Raw genomic sequence first — 16,924 nt, 5'->3', positions numbered from 1 at the left:
GTTCCTATCTCCGAGGGCAGGGTCGTTGGGCCTCCGTTGGCACAAGCTGGGCAGATCCAGGAGGCTCTGTCCGGGCGAGAGGCTGCCCTGGGAGCAGGGGTTGGGCTGGGCTGGGGCCGTTTTACAGGGCAAAAAGAAAGGTAACCGGATCAATTGCTCCGTTTTCCCCAAGAAGCTTGCTCTTGGAAGGGTAGAGGGCGCTGGTACTCGGGACTCACTTGCTGTTGAATTCCCCGCGGAGCGGGGGGCTTCGGGTGTGCTGTGTAAAGGCGAAAATGAAAATAAAAGTAAAGCGGGGAGGGGGGCGGCGCCGGGCGCGAAAATTCTCCGTCATTTCTGCCGGAGGCGGAATAGCCGGGTGGGCCAGGAGGGCCCGGGACCGGGTCCCTGCCCTGGGGCGGTGTCCGCATTCCGCGATGCTGCCGGCGGTGGCGGTCGCGGCGGTGGTGGCCGTGGCCGCGGCTGTGGCCGTGGCTGTGGCCACGGCCGTCCCCGGGCTGCGGCACCGCCTGGTCCGTTCTGCGCTGCGCTGCGCCGGGGGCCGGTACCGGCGGCGTCTGGAGGCTCTGGGCAGCGACGTGCGGCTGCGCCAGGAGCGGCGGCTGCGGCGCCTGCTGGGCACCGGCACCGGGACGGCCGGCGGTGAGCGCGGGGCTGCGGGAAGGGGGTCCGGAAGGGCTCGGTCCCGTGGTTGCCCTTCTCAGCTTGTCCTCTCCCGGCAGGCTCGGAAGAGTTCCAGGAGCGGCATCCCTTGGGGCAGCCCTGTCGGGACGAAGCGCCGGGAGATTCGGTACCCCCGCTGCGTCTCTGGGCTCTGCTCCCCGGCTGCTGGGACTCCGACCCTCGGCTGCAGGTACGAGGAGCGGCGGGCGGGGTGGGCGCGGATCCCCGCAGGGCGTGCCCTCCTGACTCTCCCCTCCCCCGCAGGGGTCCCTGCTCTACCTGGATGCCCTCGGCGCCTCCTTTCCACGGGCACTGACCCGCCGGGGCACGGCCCTGCTGCACTGGAGCCCTGGCTGTCCCCGCGCCCCGGCGGGGTGGCCGCTGCCCACCCTGTACTGCACCCCGGCCGCAGCGGGCACCCTGCCCTCGCGGGCCGCTGCGCTGCGGGTGCAGCTGCTCTTTGCCCTGCGGCAGCGTGCGCTGCATGTGCTGGAGGCCGGGCTGGCAGCCGAGCTGCACGACGCGCTGGTGGCCCTGCGCACTGAATGGCCCCAGCTGGCCCAGGAGCTGGCGCTGGGCAGGCTGAGCCCCCAGCCCGGGCTACCCGAGGAGGTGCGGGACCAGCTGCAGGCACTGCTGATCCCTGATGCTGCCCGGGCAGCCGAGCTCCGTGCTGAGTGCGCCCGTGGCTTCGAGGGCATCTTGCTGCGTCTGTGGCCACAGCTGGAGGTGGTGGTGGTGAGGACGGTGCATGGTGCAGAGCGGCTCTACTGCAACTCCCTCTGCCAGGCTGATTGCCAGGGGCTGCCCTTCTACTGTCCGTTCTACCAGGCAGCAGGAGGTGAGTGTCCCCCACGCTGGTGTGTCCCCATGCTGCCCCGGATGCCCACAGGGAACTGCTGCCATATGGCAGCACAGATCTCCCTGCCACAGCAGATGCTGGTGCATCTCTATGCTGCATTCCCTTCCTGCAACCAGAAAACAACTCAATCCTGGCACCAGCAAAATTCTACCCCTTGGAGAGGGATGAGGCTTCTGTGGGCAATGATGGGGGGTCTGGGGAGCTCACATTGGCACATGCTACCTCTACCTAGCCCTGCTTGGTGTAAACCTTTGGCCAGCGGAGCCAGTACCCCGATTCCTGCTGTGCCCTGACTGGGCTTTCTGCGAGTTCCTGCCCTGCTTGGCCAACAAGGAGCCACGGACGGTGCTGCTGGATGAGCTCTGGGAAGGACGCGAGTATGGGCTGGTTGTGACAGCTCAGGCAGGAGAGTACAGGTGCCTCCTCCCTGCTGTGTAGTCCTGGAGGGCTGCCTGCCCCAGCCCCATGTACCATCTCTCCCTTACACTCTCCCTGCCCATGCAGGTGCCGTACTGGGGACGTGCTGAAGGTGACTGGCTTCCACATGCAGTGTCCCGTGGTGGAACCTGTGCGCAGGTGAGGACACCCCCGTCCCTCACCTTAGGGAGCTGGGCTCATATACTGGCAGGGTCTTAACAGGAGAGTGCCAGTGACCCACCCAGTGTCCCTGCACCGCAGGGAGAGCCAGACGCTGAGCGTGCGAGGTGAGAGCATCCCTGAGGAGCAGTTCTGCCAGAGCCTGTGCCGCACCCTGAGGATGTGGCCAGGCGCTCGCCTGATTGACTATGTCTGTGTGGAGAGCAGCCTGCTGGGTGAGTTCCCTGAGCTGTCCAAGTCTCCCCAAAAGTGTAGCTGGCACTGCATGGGCTCTGCAGCCCTCCTGTGTCCACAGGGCTAGGGGCAGCTCTAACATACTCATGGTACTGCTCCAGGTGACTTATCAGGGCCCAGTGCCCCCCACTACGAGGTGTTCATGGAACTGCAGGGCCTGCGGGACCTGTCAGAGGGGCAGCGCTACAAGGTGAGCAGGACCTGGGCTCTCCTCTGGGTTTGTGTGGGGTGGCTGAAGGACACTGGTATGGCAGTGTGGGACCAGCACAGGCAGCTGCCCTCTCTTTGCAGCTGGACCAATGTCTCCAGGAGGATTTCCCCGTCTACAAATCCTTCCGCTTCAAGGGCAGCATTGGGCCCCTGCGCCTGCACCTGGTGAGGCCCGGGACCTTCGCCCAGCTGCGGGAAGCACTGGGCTCCCCCAAGCCCATGCCCAGGGTCCTGCACGAAGAGCAGCTGCTGCGGCTCGTCCAGGGATCAGTCATCTCCTAGGGCAGCCTAGGGGTCCCGAAGCCCTTCCACCCTGGGGTTTGCTTGGCATACTCCCTCTGAGGAGGGGCCGTGTCCCTGGGGCGGGAGGGTGGGGGGAAAAGGGTGCCCAGCCCCAAGGGTTTGGCTGAGTGGAGCAAATGGAGACAGTGAGCTTGACTGTGATCCGTGGTGGCAAGAGGCACCACTCAGTGCTGCCATGGGGATGGAGCAAGAGCTTGGGAGCATCACGGGGCAGTGGGATCCTGCAGCTGCAGGACCCCCTCACTCAGTGCCTTTGCAGAATCTGCAGCCACAGTGGAGTGGGTGCCTGTGCCTTTCCCAAGGTACACACTGTGCACCATAGCCCATGGCTGAGGTAGAGGGCTCAATAGAAACCTCTGTGGGAGCAGGAGGGGCAGAACAGGCGTGGCTCATCACTGAGCACTGGGGCTCTGTGGCATTTTGTACCCTGGAAGGGACACTGTAGGCAGGGCTCAGGTGGCTGGTGGTGGAAGGTGCCACAGAGCAGCCCCAGCTGGGCTTCAGTACATGTCCACTGGTTTAAGAATAAGCTCCAGTGAGGGCTGCTTTTAATGTTTTAAAAACCAAATACAAAATAAAAGAGGATTATCTTTTAAAAATAAATAAAGGACTGCACTCTGGGATTGATTTTTTAGGCTATTATTTTTAATCTTCATTAAAGAGATTGCTCAAGCAATCTGACTGCTCTGAGGGCTGAGGAGTTGCTGCTGTTCTCGGGGGTCCTTGGGAAGGGGAGGCCATGAATATTTAACCAGCTGAGCAGCCTCTGTGCTCTGGGGGCACCAGGCTCTTTGTGCCTTTGAGGCACATGTGTACCAACGGGAGGGACTGGTCATTTCCTCTCCTGCTCATTAAGGGTTATTTCAAGGGCTGGCAAGGGCGTGTGGGGCACCTGCTGTGCCGCAGCTGCTGCTGGTGGGCAGCCGGGCCGTGGGCAGGAGATGATGTCTTGAACAAGGCTCACACAAAGCAAAGCGTCCCCAGGCACAGCCGAGACCCCCGCCAGGGATAAACCTGGCTGAGGCCTACTCCCCATCCCTGCTGGAAAAAAAACTGAAGCAAAATTTCTGCTCCAGATCGGGCAGGGAGAAGCTTTGCCTTGGACTGGGGGCCCCCTGCAACAAAAGCATTGCCTGGCAGAGCGATGTGGGGCCAGGGCTGCACTGGGCGTCTCTGCTCGCACTGCTGTGCCCGGGTACCACCCCGGTGGGAGGGGAGGTTGGTGGGGTGGAACCTGCTGGGCAGGGCCAGGCTGCTGAGTGCCCGGCTGGATTTGGATGCCAGGCTGCAGGTTGCAAGGTCGATTTGAGTGCCCGGCTGCAGGGTGCAGCTTGTTTTGGGTGCAGGCTCATTTGTGCTGCTGGTACCAAGGCTAGAGGGTGCGGGTGCCCGGTTGAAGGATGCCAGAGTGGGTTTGCGTGCCTGGCTGCAGGGTGCGGGCTCGGCCGGGGTCCCACTGGGATGGAGCGGCTGCCGGGCCTGGGCGCTGCGGTGCTGGGCGGAAACCGGGGATGCCCTGGCGGTGGAAGGTCCCGGTGCCCGTCCGCGCGCCCCGCCGCTGCAGCCCAGGGCGAGGGGACCGCGCGGTCCCCATCCCCATCCCCGCGGCGTCCCCGCCCCCGCCCGGCCCATCCCCTCCTCCCGGCCGCGCCGCCTCCCGCCCGCTCCGCCACTGAGCCCGCAGCGGCGGCGGCGGCGGGCGCAGGCTCCGGGCGCCCCGGGGCCCCGCGGCGGCCGCTGCCCTGAGGCCGCGGGGGATGGCGGAGGGGCCCCGGGGCGCCCCGCCGCCGGGCTCGCCCCGCCCCGCCGCACCGCTGCCCAACGGGCCCCGCGGCGGCGGCGGCGGCGGCGGCGGCAGCCCCGGCTCAGGCTCAGGCAGCAGCAGCCGCGAGGACTCGGTGGAGCGGAGCCCCGCGCCCGCCGCGCCCCGGGCCAGCATCATGAAGGTGAGAGCCCCGCACCGGCAACGCACCGGCCCGGCCCCCCCCGCCCCGGGCCCGGCACCTGCGCAGCGCTGGGGTGCCGAGCCGTGTACCCCCGCCGAACCCCGCGTCCCCCCGCATCGGCTCTCGGTTCCCCCTGTGCCCGTCGAGCAGCTCCGAGGAGCTGCAGAGCAGCCGCATCCCCGGGTGATAGAGGTTCGCCACCTGCCCGCGGTGCTGGTCACACCGGGACTGACACGGCGTCTCCGCGCCCTGCCCGGACCCAGGGTCCCCAAGAGCACAATCTGGCCCGGCCCGGCTCTGTGGAGTGTCCATGGGTCGCCCTGTCAAGTGTCATGGCCAGGCTGCAGCATCACCCGGTCCTGCTCAGGACACCCTTGGGTTTCCGTGAGAAAATGCCCGCTCCCGCCCCTCGAGCAGCTTCTGCTCTCCCATGCTCTCTCCTGACAAGCCCTGAGCCTTGGGCCTGGCCTGACCAGCTTGCAGTCTGCTCCCAACACCTGGTGTCGGTGTTGCCGGGCCGTGGTGGGGCCGTGCTCCAGGGAGGGTCTCGGGGGTCTCCCACCTGGGTGGGCAGCGGATCACACGTGTGCTTTCCTAAATGAACCCCCCTGATTGTGCTGATGCTGGCGGTACTCGCTGACACAATAGGTCACGTCCGCCCGGGACTCTCCTCCCTGCTCCCGGCAGCCTATTTTAAGCTGGGATTGCTCCGGTGCTATTAATACCCCGTGAGGGGGCTGTTTCCGTGGTGCCCCAGTCCCGCTCTTCTGTCCCCAGGATCCAGTTTTCTGGGGAGCGGTGTCAGGACCCTGAGTCCCTGCCCGCACCCGCCTGGGCTCTCGCTGCAAACTGTTGCGGGGGCGGCCGGGCTGTGCCCACGCGGTGACGGCACGGAGACCTGCCGGTGCTCCCGTGCAACCAGAGGCTGGTGCCAGTGCACCGTCTGTGACCGGTTTCCCTGGGGACCTTGCCGGGGTCTTCTGCTCCCCCCGGGACGGACCAGCATCTTTCCTTGCCCAGGGACCATCCGTGGGCACTGCGGGATGGGAGTGTTGAGCCTCTCCTTGCGCCCGGGCGGGCACATCCCTGTCACCACCTGCGTCACCACGGGATTTGGCCTCACGTGAAGGTCGGGTGGCCCAGGGCCAGCGCTGGCGGGGGAGGGCACTGGACCGGGGGGGAGGTCAGACCCGGACAGCGTCCCCAGCTTGTGCTGATCCGTTGTGCATCTCCGAGTCCATCTGGGGCCTGAGCGGCAGTGGAGGCACATGTGGAAAGAGCTGCCGGCTCTGTTATTTTTTGAGATTTCCAGAAGAGGCTGGAGGAGTGAATATGAAAGTGCGACTCACTGTCTGTGTGGAGGTAGGGGGTCCTGGGGCAGCGGGGTTCAGAGCTGTCCCCTGCAGTGTCCCTGTGCCCTGGCTGGAGGACCTGCTCCCTTCTTTCTCCCCAGGCCGAAAGCGGAGGGGGCTGGCTGTCCCGTGGGCTGGGAGGATGCTGGAGAGGGACATAGGGGTATTGTATCTGTTCTCCCTTGCTGCAGGAGGTGTCCCTTCCCTGGCATTTTGCTGTTCTGTCCCCTGAGCCCCCTTCCCATCGTGTGCCAGCCCCAGGAGCTGTGTGGTGCCTTTGCTGGGATCTGACTCCACGGCCCCTCACCGGGGAGTGGCAGCTGGTGCCGCGGGGAGTGGATGTGTCAGTCGCTCTCTTCTTGGCAGGGAACAAACGACTGTAGAAAAGCCCTGACTGTGCCTGGTCTCCCACTGCCTCAGCTCCGGGGTTGCTGCCTGCCCTCACCCCTTCCCACGCTTTCCAGCCTGAGATAGGGTAGTGGGGAGACCCAGGACCTGAGGAATTCAGCTGCAGATGAGTCACTTCACGGCCAGGATGGAGGATAAAGGGAAGGGAGAGACAACTGATGGGCCTTTCTCCATCCCGTGCTTTGAGATTGGGTTACATGGCCGGTAACATTGGCCATCACGTGGAGGCTGAGATTAGGGCATCAGCACTCACCAGGGCACTAATGCAGGAGATAATTGGCTGAAGAGGTGCTTAACACATGCTGCAGAGCTGGGCAGGGCAAGCAACTGGGCTGGAACGTGCCCTCCCGTGCAAGCCCACGCTCACCACTGGCATCGTGGTCGTGGTCGGCGTCGGCATCAGCATCGTGGTCTGTGCTTTGCTCCGTGGAGCCCTGCCTACTCCCTGCCAGCTCGGTGGCACAGTGAGCGGGATCCCTGCTCTGGCCAGAGCCCTGCCCTCTGTCTGGAGGTGTTCCATGCTGTCGTGGCCATGGACGCCGTCTCCTCCCGACTCCTCTGCTGCTTTACTCGTCACCTGCCTGCGCTGCTCCTGCCGCGCCTCGCCCAGCACTTCGTGGGCTGTGCCCCGGGTTGAAGAGCACCTGGAACAGCCTGGGAAGGGGCTGCCAGGGAGCAGAGGCTCTTCCCTGACAGTCCCCAGGCCGCACTGAGGAGTGTAGGGCAGCTGCAGAATGGGAGGGAGACTCCTCGCATCTCCTGCTCGCTGCTTGCCCGTGCAGGGGGAGAAGCAGAGCCTGTGTGCTGCAGGGCGCTCTTGGATCTGTGCCATATATCTGCACCCCAAAGTGCTGCAGCAGGTACCCCCCTTCCCTATCTAAGCCTGGGAGCGTGGGGGTCTGCAGGGAGGGCGTTCGGGCTGAGCCGGGGTGGCCAGGGGACCGGCGGGGCTGGTGCCAGGGGGGTGTATCTGTGCCTGCAGCGGGCACAGCTGGAAGCAGGTCCCTGGCGCTGGGTGCACGCAGGCCCCCCGCCCGTGTTTCCTTTCCGGATGGATTTCCTGTTTTCATCTGTGGGGCCCGGTGCGGAGCCGCGGGGTGGGTGCGCCGGGCGGGGAGCGGGTCTGCAGGGAGGCGGGGGGGTCCTGCCGGGGGCAGGAGCTGCGGCCCCCCCCGGTGCCCATAGCCCCGCGGCGAGCTGGGGGCTGGGGCTGCCTGGCAGTGGGGCGCTCAGGTTGCAGCATGCAGGAAGCATCCGGCGTCGAGTCCTTCCCCGCAGGGCTGGCCGATGGCATGACCTGCCGCTGAGCGCCTGCCGACCCGGGATGGCTGGCACCGAGGCAGGGTCTTGGAGCTCGGCCAGCTCCCTGGAGCAATCTGGCAGCTAGAGGATGCAAACAGCCACCACATCCGAGCTCCGGGATATTAGGATATGCCTGGTTCTAACACGGGGCTGCGGGCTGGTGCTGGTTCCTCCTTCCTCCTTCCCTGAGCCGTTGTGTCCCGGGCATCCCTGGAGGATTCCCCATTCCCTGGGGAAACCGTAAATCCATTTGTGGGACTTATCCCGAATGCCCTTGACTGTGGCTGCCTGACCCCGTGGAGCAGATCCCGCCCCTCCAGGATCAGGCACAGATCAGGGATGTGCTTGCCTGCACAGCTCCTTGCAGGAGCTGTGGAAGCTCTCAGGGCACTGGAGGGGAGCAACCACTCACCTCCAACATGGGCAGCTGAGCAGAACCCGCCTCTGACAGAGACACCACCAGATTAGAGGTGACTCACCATAATCTTGAAGAAGTGGATTAAATCTCCTCCTACTGTGCTACTTAATGAAATCCATCCCATAATATACCCCTGGCCCTGCTGTTCCCCCTTATCCCCTGCCCCTGCGAGCCCCATGGCAGCTGGGTCCCCCCTCCCTGTAGTGAGGCAGTACAGAGTGTGGGCAAGAGGTCTGGCAGCAAACAGCCCATGCCCTCATGACTGCGCTCTGTGGGACAGAGCCGTGGCCGTGGTTGTCCCCAGGATGTGGCACTGGCAGGGGCTGTCCTTCTCTGCTTCTCACAGAAGAGTGGGGTGTCTGTCTTAGGCTCTCTAGGAGCAGCTTTGCTCATGCATCACACGCCGGGTGTCTCTTTTCCTCTGGTGTCCACAGGCCAAGGAGACAGGGGCTGTGCTGGGCTTCTGGTGCACGGCTGTGCCTGTGAGGGTGAGCAAGCAGTGGGGAAGGATCCAGCTCAGGGCCAGGAGCAGGAAGGAAGGAAGGAAAGCAGAGTTAAAATAAGCCAGGCAGTGAGCTGTAAGGAAAGCCAGGGCTGGAGCTGGCTCCCAGCCCCCAGGAGAGGGGCAGACTGGCGTGGACTGGGCTTAGCGTGTTGCTGGGGCACCCTGGGGTAGTGCTATGCACTGCTTTGGGCTGGAACAGGGGAACCATGGGGCAAGAGGATGCCCGGGACTGGTGGGGCGTGTGCTGCCTGTCTGTCCTGATGGCTCTGCCCCTTTCCCACCTTGGCAGGATGGCTCCCGGCAGCGGCCACCACAGAAGAAGAAGACAGTGTCCTTCAGCTCCATGCCCAATGACCGCAAGATCAACAGCACAGCTGCCTGCATCTCCCTCATGCTGGAGGGCTGTGAGCTGAAGAAGGTGCGCTCCAACTCCCGCATGTACAGCCGCTTCTTCGTGCTGGATGCTGACATGCGCTCCGTGCGCTGGGAGCCCTCCAAGAAGGACTCCGAGAAGGCCAAGATTGAGATCAAATCTGTCAAAGAGGTGCGTGTGGGCAAGAAGACGCCTGTCCTGCGCAGCAATGGCCTCTCCGACCAGTTCCCGGACGAGTGCGCCTTCTCCATCATCTATGGAGACAACTACGAGTCCCTGGACCTGGTGGCCAGCTCAGCAGATGTGGTGAGTGCCTGGGTGATGGGGCTGCGCTATCTGGTGTCCTATGGAAAGCACAGCCCTGAGGCGCCCGGGACTGGCCACCCCAGCCTCCGGACATCTTGGATCTCCTCTGTCTTCGACCTTGCTGACCTGGAGAAGTCTGGCCACATCCCTGTGTCGCGGGCTGTGCAGTTGATCAAAGCACTCAATCCTGGCATGAAGACCTCCACCATCGAGCTGAAGTTCAAGGAACTGCAGAAGGCCAGTGAACGTCCTGGCACGGAGGTGGCCTGTGACCTCTTTGTGGAGGCATACTGCGAGCTCTGCACCCGCCCTGAGATATTTTTCCTGCTGGTCCAGTTCTCCAGCAACAAGGAATACCTGGGTGTTAAGGACCTGCTGATGTTCCTGGAGGTAGAGCAGGGCATGGAGGGGGTGACAGAGGAGAAGTGTTTGGAGATCGTCAGCAAGTATGAACCCTCCAAGGAGGGCAGGGAGAAAGGCTACCTGGCCATCGATGGCTTCACACGTTACCTGCTCTCTGCTGACTGCTCCATCTTCGACCCACAGCACCGCAAGGTCTGCCAGGATATGGCGCAGCCCCTCTCCCACTACTACATCAGCTCTGCCCACAGCGCCTGCCTGCTGGAGGACAACTTCTGGGGCCGCTCAGACATCAGTGGCTACATCAGTGCCCTGGGCCTGGGCTGCCGCAGCATTGAGCTGGTGCTGTGGGATGGCCCTGAGGGTGAACCCGTGGTCTACACCAGCCCCTCAGCTGCCTCCTGTGTGCCCTTCCGTGCCGTGGTGGGCCTGATTGACCAGCATGCCTTCACTGCCTCTGCCTACCCCCTCATCCTCTGCCTGGTGGTGCGCTGCTCGGCCCCCCAGCAGCGACTTGCTGCCCAGTGCCTACGCAAGACGCTGGGGGAGAAGCTGTACCTGGAGCCCCCCAACCCCATGGCGTCCTACCTGCCCTCGCCAGAGGAGCTCAAGGGCCGCATCCTCATCAAGGGCAAGAAGCTGCCGCCCACCTGCGAGGACAGCGAGGGGGAGGTGTCGGATGAGGAGGAAGGCTGGGAGCTGGCGCGGCGACTGGGCCAGGAGGACCGGGAGGCACCTGAGGGAGGTGGCCTGCGGCGGGTGCGCCTCAGCCGTGAGCTCTCAGAGCTGGTGAGCCTCTGCCAGGCAGTTCCCTTCCAGGACTTTGAGAGCTCGAGACGTGGGCAACGCTACTGGGAGATGTGCTCCTTCAGCGAGGTGGAGGCGGGACGCTTCGCCAACGAGTGTCCGGCTGAGCTGGTCAGCTACAACAAGAGGTTCCTCTCCCGCATCTACCCCAGCCCCATGCGCATCGATGCCAGCAACATGAACCCCCAGGATTTCTGGAAGTGTGGCTGCCAGATGGTGGCTATGAACTACCAGACACCAGGGCTCATGATGGACCTGAATGCGGGCTGGTTCCGGCAGAATGGAGCCTGTGGCTACGTCCTCCGTCCGGCCATCATGCGGGAGGAGGTCTCTTACTTCAGTGCCAACGCCAAGGACTCCCTGCCTGGGGTGCCTGCCCAGCTCCTACACCTCAAGGTCATCAGCGGGCAGAACTTGCCCAAGCCCAAGGGCTCAGGAGCCAAGGGGGAGGTTGTGGAGCCCTATGTCTGTGCTGAAATCCACGGCATTCCGGCCGACTGCGCTGAGCACCGCACCAAGACAGCCCTGCAGAGCGGGGACAACCCCATCTTTGACGAGAGCCTGGAGTTCCAGATCAACCTGCCAGAGCTGGCTGTCCTGCGCTTCGTTGTGCTGGACGATGACTACATCGGGGACGAGTTCATTGCCCAGTACACCATCCCCTTTGAGTGCCTGCAGCCTGGCTACCGCCATGTCCCCCTCCAGTCGCTGGCCGGAGAGCCCCTGCCCCATGCCACCCTCTTTGTGCACGTGGCCATCACTGACCGCCGTGGTGGGGGCAAGGGGCACCGCCGGGGGCTGGCAGGGCGCCGGGGCCGCCGAGTGCGGGAGTACACTTCCACCAAGGCCACTGGCATCAAAGCCATCGATGAAGTCTTCCGGACGGCCACCCAGCCACTGCGGGAGGCCACTGACCTGCGGGAGAATGTACAGGTATGGGCCCTGCAGAGGCACCAGGGGATCTGGTTTCTGCAGGGGAGGATGGGGCTGGACTGAGAGTGGTGGGGAGCCAGGCTGTCCCCCTTTTCCTGGGGAATGTGAGCAAGGAGCCTTACCCAGAGCAGAGAGCTGTGGGAAATGGGGGTGTTCCTGTGTTGAGGGGCTCCTGGGGGTCCTCCCAGCTGAACTCCTGACACTGGATACTGGTCTCTGCAGAATGCGCTGGTCTCCTTCAAGGAGCTGTGTGGGCTGACACCCGCTGCCAATATGAAGCAGTGCATCCTGACGGTGTCCACATGGCTGCTGCACAGTGACAGTGCACCCAGCGTCACCCTCAACCTGGCAGAGCAGTACCCCCCCATGGAGGCCCAGGGCCCCATCCCCGACCTGCTGCGCAAGGTCCTCACTGCCTACGAGACTGTAAGTGCCGTCCTGTCGGGGCTTGGCTCCTTGGGGAGGATCTCTGGGATCGGTGGCACTGGGACTAGCACCCAGTGGTGGTGCAGGTTTTATGGGATGAACCCAGGCAGGTTTTGTGGGATGAACCCAGGCAGGTTTTGTGGGATGCATCAGAAGGTCCAAGGATGGGGAGCCCTGAACTCACTGTACCCATCCTGGGGCAGGGGAAGATGAGCAGCCAGGGGGCTGCTCTAGGGCTGCCCAGGGAGGAGCCTTGCCAAGGCACAGACTTGCTCAGATCTGTCCAGCCCTCAGACACTGCAGTCTCTACCCTGTGCCTGCACTGCTTGTCCCCTGCTGTGGTCCCACCAGGTGGGAGAAATCCCATTAATAGCCACAGCCAGAGCTGCTTCCTTCTTTTGTGTTGAAGGGAACCTGGCCATTGGCCAAGTGCTGGTCACACCATACCCGGCCGTGTGTGGTGAGGTGGGAAGGGCCAGACCCCGGGCACTGTACTGGTGGCAGGGGCAGCCCCTGATGAACAGTGTCTCCTCATCCACTTGGCCAGGGGGTACAGGGCCAGGGCTGCCCAGCTCCTCATGCTGCCCCTCTCCCTAGATGATCCAGACTAGCCGGACGCTGATCGAGTCTGCCGACGCCGTGTACGGGAAGCTCATCCAGGCACAGCAGGCAGGTGGGTCCTGGAGGGCAGCCCCAGCTCTGCTGAGGCTCTGGCTGTGGATCTAGGCATGTTCTGGGGTGCTGGGGTTCAGGGCTTCCTGCACTGGGACAGGGTGGGTGGGCTGCAGAGCTGTGTGGTAGGGAGCAAGCAGAGTGGGGGAGGCTGATGAGGAAGCGGGGAAGAGTCATTAGCTGTCAAACGCCAGAACATAATTAGTGCCAGAAATAACAGGCTGGGGCTGACGGCAGAAATGGCAACTGAGTGTTAAGACTTCCCAAACACATGGCAGAACCCACACAGGCAGGTGCTGCTGCTGCCTGCCCTGGTCCTCCCCGCAGGTGCCCCCACTCTGGCAGCTGCCTGGGACCTCTGGCCTCATTGCAGGCACCAATGGCTGCGTGGCCCCTCTGTTAGCTGGGACCCACAGGGATAGCCCCAGCAGCTCCAGGGGCTTCACCCTGTGGGGCTGGGAGAGTGTCAGGAGCTGGAGGGGCTGGGGAAGAAGGAGGAGGCCCTGCTCTGCTGTCCCCGCCATGCCAGCCTTGCTGCCAGCAGCCGTGTTTGTTCCCTGCCTACGCGGCAGACGGAAATCTCCCCAAGCTCTTGGCTCAGCTCTGCCACTGCTGCGAGCGCTGGGGGAGTGGAGCAGTGGGGCACAAGCTGCAGGGCACAGATTGGTGCTGTGCCCTCCTGGACTGCTCTGGCTGCTGCGCTGGAGTGCTGCAGAGAGCAGAGTGACTCTGGGGTGTGCAGCCTCTCGGGGGGGGGGTGGTAGGCAGCAATCTGGCAGCTGCAGCCCCCACCCCTGTGCCCTGGTGCTGCCTGTCCCTGCTCTCACCCTGGCCATGCTGTGGGCAAGCCCCTGTGGTGCCAGCATAGCCGGTAGCCGGCTGGCAGGAGCTGGGGGTCCGGGGAGCTGCAGTGGGGGCGCGGGGCTGTGGGCGTTGGTGATTGGCAGCGCGAGGGCGACTGAGCTGCGTGGGAGCTCTCGCGTGGGCCCAGAGCCGGTGCTGCGTCAGGAGGGGTAAATATAGCACCCACTCACGGGGATGTCACATGGGGCACAGTGACGGGGCCTGCGCTCCCATGGGGGGCCTGGTGGCCCTGCTCTGACTCCCCCCAAGATGAGCCGTGGAGTGCAAGAGTTGTGCCTCTGCCCAGGGTCTTCATTGCCCTTCCAGACCTCATGGTCTCTGGGTCCAGAATTGCCACAGGCTGCGGCTGACCGTGGTGCTGGGATGTTGGGGGTTCTGTTGGCCCGTCATTTGAGGCATGGAAGATTCTTGAGGCTGCTGGGGCAGTGGGGAGCCCACCCAGCCTGCAACCCCACGGTGTGCAAAGGACGTCCCTCTGTTTTGGTCCCTGTTGGTCGTGGGTGGTGGCTGTCCCTGTGCCAACATCTCTGCACCCACTGAGCACCTCTCCTGCCAATGCAGGGATGGATTTCCACAAGGAGCTGCACCGCATCGAGACCAAGGAAGGGCTGCGGGGCCGCAAGCTGCAGAAGGCGCTGGAGAGCTTCGCCTGGAACATCACTGTCCTCAAGGTGAGGGGCAAGGGCTGCGCGGACACCCCTGCCCTGCCCTGCCCTGCCCTGCCCCCTCACCCTCCTGCCTCCACCCTAACACACCTCCCGGCCTCTCCTCCCCGCAGGGCCAGGCTGACCTCCTCAAGCATGCCAAGGCGGAGGCACTGGACAACCTGTGGCAGATCCACAATGCGGGACAGTCCTGCGGCATTGGCAGGAACGGATCAGCTTCGCCAGAGCCGTCTCGGCTGCAAGCCCCGCTGGAGCCCATCCCTGAGACAGATGGAGGTGGCGACACAGCGTCCTGCTGACCCCGGTCTGGGGCTCGGGGCCCGGACTGAGAACCCCTGGCTGCAGGGGCCGGGAGCAGGGAGCCTCAGCCTGCCTGGGGAATGTGTGTGAGGCTGGGTGCCTGTGCTCTGCCGTGTTGAGGGGCTTGCACCAGAATTCAGTGGAGAGGTTGGGGAGAGATGTCCTTGCTCCCTCTTGCCCTGCCAAGCTCCCAGAGGATTCATCCATCCCCTCCATCTGCTTCTGGAGCCAGTACTCTTCCAAGAGGCCAATGGGGATGCTGATACCCCGGTGCCCATGTGCATGTACCCCCAGCCTGCTGTGCCAGATGCCACTTGGAAAAGCAGTCCCAGGTCTGGGCTCCTGCCCACCCTCCCCAGGGCTGTAGGTTTGGCCCTCACCAGCTCTGGGGAATACCTGGCTGGCAGGAAGGATCCTGGCTGGTCCTGTCACCTCCATAGCATCCCTGAGGTCCCCATTATACAGAGGGACTGGGAGGCTCTCTGGTGCAGCAGATGTAGGGCCAGAATGTCCCTGAACAGCAGATGTGGCTTCTGGCATCAGGGAAATGTTTGGGTTCATCCCCCAGGGCAAGGGACTTCAGCACAAGCAAAGGCTGGAGGTGATCTGGGGTCGGGCTGGGGCTGTGGAGTGTTATAAAGAGTGCAAGATCCTCCCTGGTGCCCTGTGGCTCCCTCTGTTCCAGGCACAGGACCAGGATGGGATGGTGTCACCAAAGGGGATGGAGGGTGGCGCTGGGTACAGGATCCTTGTGACACTATCCCTCCCTGGCACCAGCCAAGCACAGAGTGACGGCTCCCCACGTCAGTCAGGGAGCTACAGAGCTGCTGGCACCCCTTTGTTCGGGGGGTTAATTAGCCTAATGGGGCTCTGAGCAGCGGCCCCGCGCACTGCGCTGCTGTCGGAGCCGGCCAGCGCTGACCTTCAGCCTCTTTGTGCCAGCCCAGCAGCTCAGCCCATGGGCAATTATTGCCTCATTAGTGCCAGGCGCCCCGTCCAGTGAGTACCCTCACAATGGGGAGCTGCAAATGAGGGGAAAGGCCTGGATGGTCTCCGGGCTACCGGCCACAGTGCTCCCACGTCTCCCAGAGACCAGTTGCCCCCGCTGCCCCGGCGGTATTTTTGGCAGCACTATTGTGCTGGGCACTATAAAGTGGCAGTGGCAGTGCAGGGTGCTGCGCTGTCGGCTGCCCGATGGGACATGCCCCAGAGCTGCTCAGCCACCTGAAGAGCCCAGGAAGGATGGAGGTGCCCAACACCAAGGTGGGGCTGGGGTACTGCAGCCCCTGGGGACAAGAGAACAGCGATGGGTGGGAGGTCAGATTGTACGGCTGGGGGTGTGGGAGGGCTTGGCTGGTTTCTTGGGAAGCTCGGAGTTGTGCAGCAAATCCCCGGGACTCCCCGACTGTAGCGGTGCCGATGAGGGGGCTGCTTGGGAGGGAGTTGGACTTGCAATGCCTGCAGCATGGGTGCTTTCAGTGCTTGTCCCGTGGCACTGGATAGCGAGAGGAGGGTGTTTGCCACAGCTGCTGTGTGCCGGAGCAGAGCAGGGGTGCAGTGAGGACACCCACATCTGCCTGCTGGCTGGAACACAGGTGAGGGTGCTGGCCGTGCCCCAGGGCAGTGAAGTGTGCACCTCGGGTGTGGGGCTGGGCAACAACCAGGGCAGGGGGGAGTTGAAACACCAATGAGCACAGCGAGGGGGCAACCCTGGGGCTGTGCAGTCCCCCCTCTCTGCCCTGCCTCTGCCTGCACTAACGCTGCCCGTTGCTCCGGCAGCCCCGGCGAGCTGCCTGCCTCCTGCTCCTGCTCCTGTTCTGCTCCCTGGCTGCGGCCCGGCAGAGCCTGCCCCACTGCTGCCGGCAGAAGACCTGCTCCTGCCGTGTCTACGACCTCCTGCACGGCATGGGCAACCACGCCGCTGGCATCCTCACACTGGGCAAGAGGAAGAGCGTTCCCCTCGCCTTCCAGAGCCGACTCTACCGCCTGCTCCATGGCTCCGGCAACCACGCTGCGGGCATCCTCACAATGGGCAAGCGTGGGCAGCAGCCTAGCACCACCTGCCACGACACGTTGGGCTGCCCTGCGGGCACGGTCACCCAGCCGACAGCGGAGCCGCGAGGTGCTGACACCAGCCCTCATGGCCCCAGGGAGTGCCAGGGACACTCAGGGAAGGACCTGAGCACGAACCAGGCCCAGGGAGCTGCGAGGAGCTTTTACTGAATGGGATGGGGGCAGAGGGACAGAGAGGGGATCCCTGGCAGGATGGACTCCGGGGACACACAGCCGGAGCTCAGTGTAAATAGCACTTTTAGATACCTCCTCCCAGCCCTGGCCCTGGCCCAGCCTGCTCAGGGCACCGCGGGCACCGCGGCCTTTTACAATAAATGGTAGCCTGATGTCACCCGGCTCTGTTGT

General features: G+C 63.9%; 3 protein-coding genes across 4 annotated transcripts; all 3 read left to right on the top strand.

Annotated features, from left to right (window-relative positions):
• The first annotated feature begins 102 nt into the window (after positions 1-102).
• GHDC (GH3 domain containing) lies at positions 103-3,492 on the top strand. Its single transcript, XM_014885411.2, has 8 exons — positions 103-642; positions 723-853; positions 928-1,504; positions 1,758-1,941; positions 2,030-2,101; positions 2,204-2,337; positions 2,458-2,546; positions 2,648-3,492. Exons 1-8 carry the CDS (start codon positions 276-278, stop codon positions 2,846-2,848), a joined length of 1,755 nt encoding a protein of 584 aa, XP_014740897.2. The 5' UTR covers positions 103-275; the 3' UTR covers positions 2,849-3,492.
• Positions 3,493-4,626: 1,134 nt separating this feature from the next.
• On the top strand, positions 4,627-15,161 carry LOC106858639 (inactive phospholipase C-like protein 2). Of its 2 annotated transcripts, none has more exons than XM_014885405.2 (6): positions 4,627-4,815; positions 9,090-11,579; positions 11,802-12,005; positions 12,603-12,678; positions 14,103-14,212; positions 14,320-15,161. In XM_014885405.2, the coding sequence occupies exons 1-6, from the start codon at positions 4,627-4,629 to the stop codon at positions 14,503-14,505; spliced, it is 3,255 nt and encodes a 1,084-aa protein (XP_014740891.2). In that variant the 3' UTR covers positions 14,506-15,161. The 2 variants fall into 2 exon arrangements, with proteins under 2 accessions (XP_014740891.2, XP_088035843.1); XM_088179717.1 differs by lacking the exon at positions 4,627-4,815 and adding an exon at positions 7,204-7,435.
• A 1,112-nt stretch (positions 15,162-16,273) lies between these two features.
• On the top strand, positions 16,274-16,910 carry HCRT (hypocretin neuropeptide precursor; the record flags this gene model as incomplete). The annotated part of the gene is made up of 1 exon (XM_014885417.2): positions 16,274-16,910. A coding segment is annotated over one exon (456 nt), but the record flags the coding sequence as incomplete, so codon positions are not given.
• Between the last annotated feature and the right edge of the window lie 14 nt (positions 16,911-16,924).

The sequence above is a fragment of the Sturnus vulgaris genome, chromosome 27 (genome assembly GCF_052056855.1).
Source record: "Sturnus vulgaris isolate bStuVul1 chromosome 27, bStuVul1.hap1, whole genome shotgun sequence".
Classification (NCBI taxonomy): Eukaryota; Metazoa; Chordata; class Aves; order Passeriformes; family Sturnidae; genus Sturnus; species Sturnus vulgaris.
This window is presented reverse-complemented; position numbering and strand designations above follow the sequence as displayed.